The 13,941-nt window shown below is 39.7% G+C and overlaps 3 protein-coding genes across 4 annotated transcripts in view; all 3 read left to right on the top strand.

Annotated features, from left to right (window-relative positions):
* LOC148867315 (sequence-specific DNA binding transcription factor ATNDX) overlaps nt 1–7,491 on the top strand; it is a 37,880-nt gene extending 30,389 nt beyond the window's left edge. Inside the window, exon 19 of one of the 2 annotated variants that reach the window (XM_088980171.1) lies at nt 6,395–7,491. In XM_088980171.1, coding sequence (XP_088836297.1) covers nt 6,395–6,986 — 592 coding nt within the window. In that variant the 3' untranslated portion in view covers nt 6,987–7,491. Of the gene's footprint in view, nt 1–6,342 lie in introns of both variants that reach the window. The other variant, XM_088980172.1, reaches the window with a different exon arrangement.
* A 2,476-nt stretch (nt 7,492–9,967) lies between these two features.
* On the top strand, nt 9,968–13,042 carry LOC148867313 (KIN17-like protein). Its single transcript, XM_088974473.1, has 2 exons — nt 9,968–11,899; nt 12,373–13,042. Exon 1 carries the CDS (start codon nt 10,696–10,698, stop codon nt 11,875–11,877), a length of 1,182 nt encoding a protein of 393 aa, XP_088830599.1. The 5' UTR covers nt 9,968–10,695; the 3' UTR covers nt 11,878–11,899; nt 12,373–13,042.
* Nucleotides 12,399–13,042, top strand: LOC148867314 (uncharacterized; the record flags this gene model as incomplete). The annotated part of the gene is made up of 1 exon (XM_088974474.1): nt 12,399–13,042. A coding segment is annotated over one exon (417 nt), but the record flags the coding sequence as incomplete, so codon positions are not given.
* Nucleotides 13,043–13,941: the final 899 nt, after the last annotated feature.

Raw genomic sequence — 13,941 nt, 5'->3', positions numbered from 1 at the left:
TGATGATATCATAATATTTTGTGAAGGAGGTGACAAACAATAAGTGAGGAATCTCAGAGCATTGCAGTCTCCAATTTGAAGATAAACCTGGATAAGAGTTGTGTGGTAGGTGTTAATATGAATGAGGGGATTATTCAGTCTGTGGCAGATTGTTTAGGTTGCTCTGTCTCTTCTTGGCCATTGCAGTACTTAGGTCTCCCTCTAGGGGTTAACCCAAAAGAGAGTAGTTTCTAGGCCCCAGTGTTGGAAAAGTTTGAGAAAAGATTAACTTCTTGGAAAAGGAACTACATCTCTATAGGGGGTAGAGTGACTTTATTGAGAGCTACCTTAGCAAACCTACCGGTCTATTTTATCTCCGTTTTCAGGATTCCTAATAGGGAAGCTAAGAAGTTGGAGAGATTAATGAAATTTTCTTTTGGGAGCCAGGGGAGGAAAAGAAAGACCACCTAATCAACTGGGAAATAGTTTGTAGGAGTAAAGAGGAAGGTGGCTTGGGACTAGGAAGGTTAACTCTCAAGAATAAAGCTCTTTTAGGAAAATGGTTGTGGAGATGGCCTAGAGAAAGGGAGAGGTTGTGGCATGGAGTGATAGCTAGTATACATGGTAGACTAGAAAATGGATGGCATGCGGGTGTATCACGTCAAACTACGTTGGCATCTCCTTGGAAAGCAATCCAAAGTATCCTCCCTCAGTTTCTCAACTTTGTCAAGTACGGTGTCAATTCTGGTATCTCTGTTTTATTTTGGGAAGACACTTGGGTGGGTACTGTTGCCCTTAAGGACCAATTCCCGTCTCTCTATTCTATTTCCCTTTACAAGGAACAAGCAATCTCTCGTTTTCTCTCATCTCCTATTTCACCCCACTCCTTAAGTTGGGACTTTGGCTTTCAGAGAGGTTTGAGGGATGATGAACTTAACAGTGCTTCAGATCTACTGTCCCTTCTTGGCAGTGTCTTTCTGGACCCTCTTAGCTTGGATGTGAGATTATGGTCCCCTCACTTAAAAGGCTACTTCACTTGTGCTTCCTTTTTTTAAATCCCTTTGCTCTTCCCAGGGACACTGGGGTTTTCCAACCAAGGAGATATGGCCTAGACCGGTTCCACCTAAAGTTTTTATTTTCTGCTGAGAGGTGTTTTATTGGAAGATTAATACCTTGGACTGCTTGCAGAAGAAAAGGCTTTCTTTGTGTTTGTCCCCTAATTGTTCCTTTTCTAGTGCTATTTGGAGTTGGATTTTCTCTTTGTTTGGATGCAGGTGGAATCTGTCCACAGCTTTAATTCAGCTGTTCGATCCTTCCTTTTTTGTGTGGCCTACAAAAAAAGGAAAATAATGTGGAGATGTATTATAGCAGCCGCCTTGTGGACAATCTGGGAAGAAAGGAATGCAAGGGTATTCAAGGAAAAGAAAAGAAGCATTCAGGCTGTTGAGGACAGTATCTTGACTAGGGCCATTCATTGGTTAAGAACTATGGACTTATTTCATACATTCTCTTTTGATGATTTTTGGAGAAACTGGATAGTGGTGGCTAACAGCCATACAAGGTAGGACAGGGAATCTGTAGTGTGGATGCCTCCGCCTGAAGGATGGGCAAAGCTGAACTTTGATGGAAGCAGCCAAGGAAACCCAGGCCCATCGGGGATAGAGGGGTTTTGAGACATAAGGAGAGCAAATATTAGCACTCTTTTCAGGCCCCGTGGGAATAGGAGACTCCACCAATAGAGCTGAGTTGTTAGCGGCGGTACAAGGTATTCAGATTGCAGAACAATTAGGAGTTCAGCACTTGGTCGTTGAAGGGGACTCTAAGATTGTTGTGGGATGGCTGACAGACCCAGCTTCAGCTTTGTGGCGACACAAAGACCTGTTAAGGAAAGTCAAATGGCTCACAAGAAACATGCCCGTTACCTCTCCTTGGGTGGGAAGATCAGCAAATACCTTAGCGGATGGGTTAGCTAAGCAAGGAGCTTCTAGGGAAGGTTTATTTTGGGCTGCTCTAGTTCTATTTCTGTTTTTAAATCGATGTAATACTTGCTAGAAGAGGTAACGACTCGTGCCTCCTCTTGGGTCTCCTGTATATGCTCGTCCGCTGCCATAAGCGTGTGCCTCTTCTTAGGCTATCTAGGTCGTCGGGTAGCTGCTCACAGAGTTCCCACCTCCGTTGACGCCTAGACTGGAACCATATCTCTTCCTCTGGCTTGATTCTTTGCTCTCCAGCCTGAGACCACATTTCTGGTTTAATAAATTATATTCATTCATAAAAAAAAACCAATATAACAAAAAATGGTGTTCGTAAGGGCTTGGAATGTGGAAGGAACATTAGACAGCTCAAAGGGCATCATTACGAATTATAATGTCCCTTGTGAGTGTGGGAATCTGTCTTGTGGACATTTTCATGGTGCACTCTTATTTGGTGATAACTTGACCACAAATCCAGTTTAAAAAACATTGTGGCTTCCTTTAATTTATCCAAGAGTTTGTTAATAATTGAAATTGGGAAGTGGTCCTTCATGATGATGTAATTTAGGACTTGGTAGTCTATGCTAAAGTGCCATGTTCTGTCTTTTTTGACAAGGATGACAAGTGATGAGTATGGGCCATTGCTTGGCTGAATTGGTTTCTTATCAAACATGTCCTTTACAATTTTTGCAATTTTCAACCTTTTGGAAATAGGGACAGGGTTGGTTGGCTATGATGGTCTTGTTGTTGTGTTTGGGCAGTTCTTTGGGTTCTTCAGAAAACATCGTCATACTTATGAAACAATAACTCAAGAGCCGTTCCAATTCATGTCGGATGGCTGGTCTTCTTGACTATGGACAAAGTTAGGCTGGTCACTACTAGGCCTAGTTGCATGAATATGGGTTGCTTGGTATGTTGGCAACTCTTCAACTGGCAAGATGAAATCCATGATCAGTTGGGCCTAACTGCCTTAATCACTATATGCCCAATATGATATTAGTACCCCCAAACTCCAAAGGATAGAGATCTATCGTGAGCTCATTCCCTTGAACTTTGAGCTTCACATTCTTGCACAAGCCATTACATGCAAGTTGGTTTCCATCGGCCACATGGAGTGAGAATTGTCTAGTTTGCTTGACAACCAGGTTGAGATATCAAGCTAGGTTTAAGGTGATAAAATTTATTGTACTTCTGCTGTCAACTAGAATGGTTACAGTCCGACCCATTAGTTGACCAGGACTCTCATAGTTTTAGCTGAAGCTAGGCCCATCAACACTTGGAGGGGGACTTCAGGTATACCTAGGCCTTGGATGTACAAAGACCCCCGGCCATTGAAGTCGGGAATTGGTCACTGTGCTTCATGTTGTAAGAGTTTGGGCATCTGACTCAGCGTAGACCTGATTTGGCCCATTTTGAGCCAAAATTGAACAGGCCTGGTCCAACCCAGGTTCACAAGTTAGCAAATTGAGCCAAGCCTTGAATTTGACTCCTGGCCACATTTGTTGATGTGGCATAGTAACCGGAACTTTTTGGAAGAATCTCCAATTTAAAAGAAAAGAAAAACATAAATATAGCATTGAACTCGAACTTGGGAGGGGACCCAATTTTCTCTCCCTCCCCTCTCTCTAACCCAAATACTCTCTCTCCAACATTCTCCATCTTCCTCTCTTCACTGACATCCTCCCTCTCTGGTTGGTTCTCCTCCAACCGAACCACCGCCATTTTCTCGTATATATGGAGGTCTGACGACAACAACCATCACCTATCCACCACCTCTCCAAAGTTCATGGGGCTTATACATGTAGCTCATTCGATTGTAACAAGATCTGTTGTGATTTACAGTGATGCCTAGGTGCAAGCTTTTCATCACAATTATAACATAATCCTTTTTTATTTGAAAGGTAAAAGTATTCTTTGCATTAAGTGAAAGGATGAGGTTCAAAAAAAAAATACACCCCAAGGAAGACTCCACCTTTACATACATGTATTGACCCCCTCCCCCCTCCACCCACACCCACACCCACACCCACACCCACACACACACCTACACCCATTTCTTTCAATTGTTTGTATTGTATTCACCCATATGATTTGATTTCACCTATTTTTGAAGTCTTGCCATTTAAAGCCCAAAGCTTGTTGAATAGCTGTAAGAAATAGATCCAGAGCCTGAAAATGAAAGGGTAGTTAACCATTAAGTGAGCAATAGATTCTTCATCTCTTGCATGCAAACAAAAAGAGATTCTTAATCTCCATTCCTCACACTCTATGGTGGTCAGTTGTTAATATCTTATCCATGATAACCGTCCAAAGAAAATCACCTTAGAAAAGGGCCCCTGGCTTCCAAATCCGTTTCCATGGAACCATGGGGTCCTCACCCTCCACCAGTTTGTTATACAATGATTTGACTGAAACGATGCTATCTTTACCCAAAATTACTTGGATGGGAATGGTGATGGCTGAGTTGCTGTAAAAGAGCTTCCAACTGGTCAACCTCCTAGTATTCATAGCCCTCTTTAATGGTGGCATCTCCATTCTCAGCTATCTCAAAAATTTGTGGATAAGCTTCACATAGATAATTAGGGCGACACCAAATGTCCTTCCAGAATTATATGTTCTCTCTTTTCCCAATTTTAAAGGGAGATAAGCTTTGCAACTAGGTTCCTTGAAAATACCCTTCCACACACTTTGAATGAGAGCCACCTTACCTCCTTTTGATAAGTAGCCTCTCTTCCAAGTTCCAAGCAGACAGCTTTATTTGGAAATGTTTTATGGACGGGGTCCAATTCTCTTTAGATCTATAATCTGCACCCAGTGGTAAACTGAGAAACTTGGAGGAGACCACATCTGCACCCTAACATGGCAGCTCACTTAAATGTGGGACCTCACCAACTGGGATTAGCTCACTTTTCTGAATATTTATCTTTAGTCCTGACGTTGCCTCAAAGAAAATCAGTAGGCATCTGAGGCATATTAAATCATCTTTCTTAGCCTGGGAAATAATGCTTAGAGTTGTAGGCAAACTGCAATAGTGTGATTGGCTGACTACCATCCCTCACTTAGAATCCTTCAATGTAGCCACCCTCTTCTGTGTGCTTGATCATTCTGCATAGAGCTTCTGCCACTATAATGAACAGGAATGGTGAAAGGGGATCCCCTTGCTTAAGGCCCTTCTCACTGCCAAAATAATCTTTTGGGGAACCATTAATTAGGATAGAACACGGTCAAACCCACACAAGCTCCAATTCAACCCTTCCATTTAAGACTGAAGTCCATTCAACAGAGTAGATAATCTAGGAAGTCCATACTCTGTACAATGTTGATAAGCATCAATGTTTCCAGCAAAATGAACACAGAGGGGAGAAAGAACCTTTACCATGTTGCATATTTACTGTGGAATCAAGGTCAGGGATAGATTACACAAATCTAGTCTTCTGGATTGCTTTTTTTCACTAATTTGATTTATATTTTCTAAACAACTCCGGAATCTTCTACTGACTGTCCAAATGTTACAGATTTGACAGTTATCACTGCATTTGTTGATTCTAGTTCTAAGAGAATTATTTGGTGTCGGGGGATCTCTAGAACTTCTTTGTAGTATCTGTATATAACCTTTAGGATGGACAATTTCTTGATACCCTCTTATCCTGAGCCAATTATTCTAGTTTTTTCAACTTGTAATGGATATTGAATGGTTGAATGGCCTGGAATTTCTGAACCATGGTTAGCAGGCAAAACAGATTTCCTGGGTTTCTGGTCTGCCCCATTTTCTTGTCCTAGCAAGACAATTTTATTGGTAGCTTTTCTTCTTTTATAGTGTTGTTTTGGTAGTTCTTTTAAGCTTCGGTAATTTTAATTTGGATGTTGAAACTGCTATTTCTTCAATTATCGTGGATACCATTTCATAGATAAAATGTTCCTGATATATTCTTTTCTAATGCATATAAACAATAAAGTATGTAACAACATATCATCTAAAAGATTTATCAGAAAAAAAACATATGCATCTAAAAGTGCTTCTGATGTGGCTAACATGTACAATGAGCATAGGTTTTTGAAGACAATCATAGTAGAAAAATGCAGCAAGTTGACCTCTAAAGAAAAAGAATTTCGAATTTAAAATTTGGTTATTGAAAAGGTGTAACTGCATGTGATGATATCCAATTGGGTTGATTCTATGTATGTAACTCCTAAGGTCAGATAGTTTCTGATACATCCTTGTTGGCATATGTTCTATTTTCTATTTTGTGCTGCATGATATTGTCCGCAGTTCTTATACCTTGGTTGAATCTTTAGTTTTCATAGTATCAAAGATTTCGGGAAATGGACATGTCTATTGGTACAAAATCACGCTACCTCACTTTGGCATTTTCTCACATATATTCAACAGGGTTGCCTTTCGATACAAACATAGATAATCCTGTGGGTTGCATTATCAACAGGCTGAACAACAGAAAAGCCCGGCTAGCCCGTGCAGCCAGGGAAGCTCGTGCACCATCTGAAGGAGATAATACTTTTCCAGACAAGCAAGGTGGTTCAGGTCAGGCTCAATTTTATGACTCACCTGAGAGTCCCAGTGAAGACTTTTATGTTCCACCATCAACCGCGAGAGCGGGGAGTAACCAGAGCACGCCGAAATTTGGAGGTGTCACGCTGAGAACAGGAAGTGGTGAAGCTTCGGAGATGACCCCAACAGATTTTGTTGATTTTGCTGCCAAACAGAGTATGCAAATGGATTGTTCATCACTGGGATACGCCCAGTATGAGCCAGGCCAATATGTGTCACTTATTGATGGAGAAGGTAAGGAGGTTGGCAGGGGAAATGTATATCAGGTGGAAGGTAGGTGGCATGGCAAAAGCTTAGCGGAAGCAGGAACATGTATAGTTGATGTTCATGAACTCAAGGTTGAGAGAGGGACGAGGCTTCAACACCCAGTGGAAGCTGCAGGTACCACATTCGATGAAGCTGAATCCAAGAACGGGGTGATGAGAGTGGCATGGGATGTAAACAAGATCCTGCCGTTGCGCAAGTAAATTGATACATTACAGCAATGTCTTGAAACCAGAAGGACTTGGAGAAGTCTTGAGCAATCCCAGAGGCAGCTTCATACTGCTCCAAGCTTTGGTTGAGCAGTTTAATTATCTGCAACCTTGTACTTGGGAGACTGCTCCTACCAATTTGTACGCAAATTACTGCGTCCGTTGTCACATTTTGGGGGTGGTTCAAGTTTTTTGTATTATTTGATAGTGGCATAAGCAGAGAAGATCTCTTCTTATTATTTTTTGGGTTATTTATGTTCATCCCTTCTCCCCTTTTCTTATTATCAGTTAGAAGTAGCCTTTGGCCATTGATTCGCTCTGACCACCGTTGTGGGGTGCCATGTTTTAACATTTTTAGTTGATTTAGGTCTGATTTTATTTTCATTTTTCAAATATGGTTGTTGGATTGTGTTAACATTGATCCCAGAGGTGGCTCGCAATTGAAGTTCATCCTAGGGAAAATTTCCTAAAAGATTTCAATTTCTTGTAGGCATCTTCAGTTAAGGTTAGTACAGGAAATTCTCTCCTCCAAGTCCTGATTCTGGCAAATTAGCATCAATCTCATTGTATTCTTTTAATATTTCATCGGTGAATAACCCGAAAGAAAGTTTCTTTGAGTTCTTTCTCCCTGGTAGTACGAATGAAACATAAGTTATGAAATTATGTTTTTCTAAACCTAAATAGATGAATGAAGAATTTATGTGAAATAGAGATAAAAAATTTTTAAGTTATTAAACCAAGTTTGAAGTTTGAAAATAAAGAGGACCCACTAGGCACAATTTTGCATTGAAGGATTTTATTTATTTATTTTTTATTTTGTTATTGAGGCTGCACAACGGGGGTAGCCCCCCATGCCCTTAACCCCTCAAACCCTTGTGGGGGCTGTGATGATTTTGGCTTTCTCACCTTGTTGTATCATTGTATGATTTCATTCATGGGGAGTACCAATGCATGGCTGTAATGCTGAGAGGTGGATGTGAGGAGCATTTTGTGAGTAGAAAATCCGGATTCCATTGTGTGACCTGAGGAGTTTTCAGTCACGTTGTGTGACCTTCTAAATCTTAATATATTTATTGGGTTCAACTATGATATGGGATGAAAAAACTTCTCACCAATCAATTGGAATCAATAATACATGATAGCCAATCAGGGGTTATTTATCAAAATTCAGTGGTAGGTTTTGATTGGTCAAAACTCTTTGTATACCATGTCCTTCCCGCATCATAGATTTTCGCATATTTATTTGTGAAACACTATTAAACTGAAAAAAAAAATCATTGTTAAGAACTTATAATACCTTATTTTACACATACAACTGTACTACACAAAGAGTTAGTAGGAGGTCACCCATCTTAATACTATTCTCATCTAAGCACGTCTAGCTTTAGAGTTCCAAATTCCAATGCGGTCCAGCTTATAGTGCTGGTATGATTGCACCCAAATAAGATATTATGATAGATATCTAGTCCATTTAACAAAGGCAATATTCTCACCAACTTACAATTTATTATTAGGGTACATCTTGGGCAGGCCCGTGTTGGGAATTTTTTTTTTTTAATTTCAATGAGCTTAGGCTTGCTGCTATGTAGAATCTTCAAATCGATTACCCAACTTGCACCCCTACTTGTAATTAGACCTGTTTATGGGACAGGCTTCGGGCCCAACTTTACAGTCTCGAGTTCGAGCCCATTAGAGTTTTGACAAAATCTAAGTCTGAGCCCAGCCCATGAACAGGTCTACTCGTAATACCTGATTTATACTTAAAAGCTGAGTATTGATATTTTGGACAAGCAATATCCTCAAATAATTCACTATCAATTTAGCTATTTCCACTCCCTTCATTAGGTATAGCCTTACAGGTGTAATGTGGGCCGTATCAGGCATAGCGAGCAGTATCGAGCCAGCATGGATTTTTCTATATATGATCCGTGGGCCTTAAGCCCCTGGCCCGTGGTATGCATGGGCCATTCAGGCCCATGGGCGGTGTGGCCCGTTTCTTAGCTATATCAGTAGGATGAAATCTACTTCATGTGGAAAAATAGTTTTTTTTATATGATATGAAAATTGAAATTTGAATATCAATATTCCGTTTAGGCGCCACCAAAATTTGAATACAACATTAGAATCCGACCATTAAACAGTACTCCTACTATGGGAGCTTAACTATGCTGTTTCTCAGGAAATATTAGTTTTCTATTTGGTATCCTTGTTGCTGCTGCAACGTAAGTGGTTTATAATGCTATAATAATATATTGATTATGTTTGATTTGGTGGGTAATTAATGAAAAAATGCCATTACATCAGCGCCAGGCACTAGCATTTATTATACATAAAGCCATTGTTGGATTTTAATGTTTATGAAGTAAATACTAAAAAACATAAATACTTGGATTTATCATCAGGCATTTTGGGGAAATGTGAAATTCTTGTTTCTTTAATGCTTTGAAATGAAATATTTATGTGGCATACTTTACGGAGTATTAATTTTGAGGTGAAAATTAAAAAATATTTAAAATTATGCTCAACCAAACAACAAAAACAAGAAACGTTTAAAGTAAAAAAAATGTTTAAAATAAAGTTTTTCAAATAATTATTTAAAGCAATAAACACCAACAGTACTAAACACATATTTGTCGATAACAATGGTAGAAAAAACCAAAAATGTTACCCAAAAAAAAGAAAAAAACTGAAAATAGTGACTTTCCTTAAAGCTAAAACCTATTGAACGGGCAATTTATTCATTTCCTCTTAACTCTTATCTCTTAAAGGTAATCTTTTAATTTTAAGGCTCAATTTAGAAGAAGTACAAATGCAAATATGTAGAATACAAAACTTTATATCTTGTATAATTCTGTATGTATTTGCACTGCTTGTACTTTTTCCAACTTAAAACTCAAGAAAAAATTAGTTGTTTGTTTTCTTATTATCTCTTGTCTAAAATATAATCATACAATTTTTTTTCTTTCAAATACCCACAAAAACATAAATAAACACCCTGACTCACATTCAGACTTCACAAAAAAAAAAAAAAAAAATCACTAACCCAACCATCCCATGCAAATCTATTCAATCATCGAAAACTAATGGAGGATTGCATTCGTTATATATCGAGATTATTGCTGGATGCATACTGCTCCTTCCTCTCTGAATTACTTACTTGTATACTACTGCTTGTAGTCAGATTCAGCTCTAATTCCCCGATTAAGTAGTCTGGAATTGTTTCCTGCTTTTCTTTTCTTGGTCTGATCTCACCGCCATAGCAAACCATACTTCGTCTGAGAGGGCGGAGATGAGTGAGAGAAATTAAGAATAAGAGTCAATACCGGATTTGATTTAACTAATTTTGTTTGCTTGTTAATGTCCCTCTTTATCCTTTTTTTAACCTTTTATTCTTCAAACCAAGAAACCCTAAATACCTGAATTCATATCTTTTGTGGATTTTTACATTACAGAATTACAACCCGAAAGTTGATTGTATGAAAAGGAAATTAAAGGGGAATGTTAGCCACGAAGCCCAAAACTGGGTGAAATAAAAGAAGAGTATGGAAATCGGTGGCTAGAATTTGAGTCTTACGCTCCTCCTCTCCTCCTATCTTTATTTGTGATCTTTACTCAAGAGTTTGAAGCTTTGAATTGAGGAAGGACCAAGCAAATTCTATCTTCCTCATCTGTTTTTGAATCTCTGAATCGGCCCAATCGGGGAATGGGGAAGAACGATTTTCTCACACCGAAGGCAATAGCCAATCGGATCAAGGCGAAAGGGCTCCAGAAGCTCCGATGGTACTGCCAGATGTGCCAGAAACAATGCCGAGACGAGAACGGCTTCAAGTGCCACTGCATGAGCGAGAGCCACCGGCGGCAGATGGAGGTCTTCGGCCAGAACCCTAATCGAATCGTCGATGGTTACTCTGAAGAGTTTGAGCGGACTTTCCTTGAACACGTTAAGCGCAGCCATCGATTCAGTCGCGTTGCCGCGACTGTTGTATATAATGAGTACATTTCCGATCGTCACCATGTCCACATGAACTCCACCCAGTGGGCTACCCTGACGGAGTTCGTCAAGTACCTTGGTCAGACGGGGAAGTGCAAGGTTGAAGAGACACCAAAGGGGTGGTTCATGACTTATATTGATCGAGATTCTGAGACCCTCTTCAAGGAACGTCTCAAGAACAAGCGGCTCAAGTCGGACGTTGCAGAGGAGGAGAAACAGGAGTTGGCAATCAGGAAACAGATTGAACGGGCGGAGCAGATGGTGTCGGGGAGTGAGGCGGGGTCATCTGATCCAGAGGCACTGCTGCAGCCGAATTTAGAGCCTGGAGGGAAGGTTGCGTTTTCTCTTGGTTCATCTTCCAAACCTGCTACTAGAGAGGGTGTTCAGAGCTCAAAAGTGGTTTTTGAAGATGTCGAAACGGAGAAGAATGAGAAGAGAAGCAAAACTGATGTCAATTCAGGGAAAAGTGGTGGTGGGTCGGCTCTGGATGAGCTGATGAAAGAACAGGAGAAGGCGAAGGAGAGAAGTAATCGAAAAGATTACTGGTTATGTGAGGGAATTATTGTCAAGGTCATGAGCAAAGCCTTGGTTCAGAAGGGTTATTATAAGCAGAAGGGAAAGGTCATTAAGGTGATAGACAAGTATGTTGGAGAAATTGAGATGCTTGATAGCAAGCATGTACTAAGAGTTGATCAGGAAGAGCTCGAAACAGTGATTCCACAAATTGGTGGTCTTGTAGGAATAGTCAATGGAGCTTATCGTGGATCAAATGCGAGGCTTCTGTCAGTGGATACTGATAACTATTGTGCCAAGGTACAAATAGAGAAGGGTATATATGATGGCAGGGTCCTCCAAGCGGTTGACTATGAAGATATTTGCAAAATTTCCCAGTGAATTGCTTGAAGGAGCTTGCAGGGTAATCATTGTTGACATTCCAAAAACTTCAGTCTTTTTATTTCTACTGTGTTCAATCAAACTATTCAGTTGTGCCTAAAACGTGGGGGGGGGGGGGGGGGGTGCATGCTATTAAAAAATGGAAGGTTTTTGTGTTTTTTATTGGACATGTATTTCAGGCAAAATCATAAATAACTTCATTTTTTTCTTTATTGACATCTTTATCTTATGAACTTGCTCAAGTGCATAATTGGATTATTTAATTCCATGTGATTTGCAAAGGTCCTGTTTTAGAGTTTCACCATTTGGATTTCACAATTTCAATCCCATTAAGAAGCTGTCAAAAAAAAAAAACCATTAAGAGGCATATTGTCCTATATTCTTTCACAGAAAAATGATTTTAACTAGCAGTTTTTCTTATACTGTTGCTAGTTGGAATAATGTATTGATTTCAGTCCAATTTTGCTACTGTACTAATAACCTTAATTTTGCTAGGTTCTGAGAATCTCAAGCAAGAATAAGAATGCTCTCTGAAGGAAATAGTCCTAGCAGCTCTAAATACTATTAGCACACAGTTCATGTTGCTGGATAAGGGAAAGATAATGGTGGAGAGTCAACGGAAAACAAGCCTAGCACTAGTTGCAGATGAAACTGCTGCTGTTCACTTTCAGTTATGGGGGATTGAATGTGATGCCTTCCAGCCAGGTGATATAATCCGTCTGACCAATGGCATTTATTCTTATAATCGAGACAATCTTGGATTGAGAGCTGGAAAGAGAGGTAAAATTGAGAAGGTGGGGGAGTTCACCATGGTATTTGTTGAGATACCTAACATGAGTGAGATCTGTTGGAGTCCTGACTCGAATAATTCTAAGAAATTCTTACAGGGGGCTGTAATTTCTCCATACTCATCCATTTTTCCACCACCAATGCCCTAGAATTTGTCACCAATGGATGTTGGTCGAACCATTCCTGGAGTATTGAAATTGCAGAATTGTGTCTTGCATCTCCATCTGTATATCATGGATACAGGTGCAGGAGTACCACTTTTTCTTTCAATCCTTAAGCTATTATTTTACACTTTTTTTTTTTTATGTCAATGGAATCTGTATATGAAATGATTTTTATTTTTATTTTGAGAGAGGCAACTTATTTCATTAAGAAACGAGAAGGGTACACAAAAAGGTGTACAAAGATAAAGAAAAGAAAAACAAAAGCAGGGATCAGATCCTTAGGAATTATACAGGAGGAAGCTTATCGGAGTACAAATCTTCTAACAGAGCACCTAATTTTGCTAGGCCATCTGTAAGAGCATTAAATTCCCTTGGAATACAAATCAGGTTTACATTAGAAGCAGTCGGTAAATCCCTTGCCTCCGTTAGAGTGAGTGAGTCTCCACGGCCCAGTCTCTTGTTTTCCTAACCATTTTATAGTGTTTGCTGAATTGCCTTCAATGGAGAGGTTCTGAATACCTAATCTGCTATGCTTATTGGCTCACTATACACCCAGCAGATGTTCTCATTTTCATCCCTTTCATCAAAACTTAGAGTCCAAAGGCCTTGCCTTCTGAGAATTGAACTCCTATAGGTGGATGGGGAGGGAGGGGAGGAGAACAGGAAATTACCAGCATGCGTCATCTCATTCCTGTAGATGAGATGATTGGGTTCAATATTTTGCGTAGTAGAAACAATTGTGCATCCAACATGGCCCTAAAAATTCAGGACTTTCTTTTGTTACCCTAGTTTGGTGAACGAAACCATGTATTAATATATTAGCACCGTTGCAAACCAACTAAAACAAAGGACTTGTTAAATTCCATTTCAAATACCATGATTGACCAGCCATCATCTATTCTTTACTTGTGCATATGCCACACTAGTTTGATTTGCCCTGAATATTGATTTCAAGCAACAGCTCCTAAGTAGGCTCATATTGTTATCCACGATTGGCTACAACAGTTGCAGCATGGCAAACATATAACAAGTAAACTTATGGAACAAATGGTTGTTGCTCTCCAGCTGACATGGGATTGCAGGAATAAAAAATTTCACAACATTAGCAAAC

The sequence above is a fragment of the Nelumbo lutea genome, chromosome 3 (assembly GCF_056320005.1).
Source record: "Nelumbo lutea isolate HS-2025 chromosome 3, American lotus-T2T, whole genome shotgun sequence".
NCBI classification, from domain to species: domain Eukaryota; kingdom Viridiplantae; phylum Streptophyta; class Magnoliopsida; order Proteales; family Nelumbonaceae; genus Nelumbo; species Nelumbo lutea.
Note: the sequence above shows the minus strand (reverse complement) of the source record. Positions and strands in the feature narration are given on the sequence as shown.

Excerpts from the sequence above, each read along its gene's own strand:
- LOC148867313 (XM_088974473.1), top strand. The coding sequence starts at position 10,696 with ATGGGGAAGAACGATTTTCTCACACCGAAGGCAATAGCCAATCGGATC.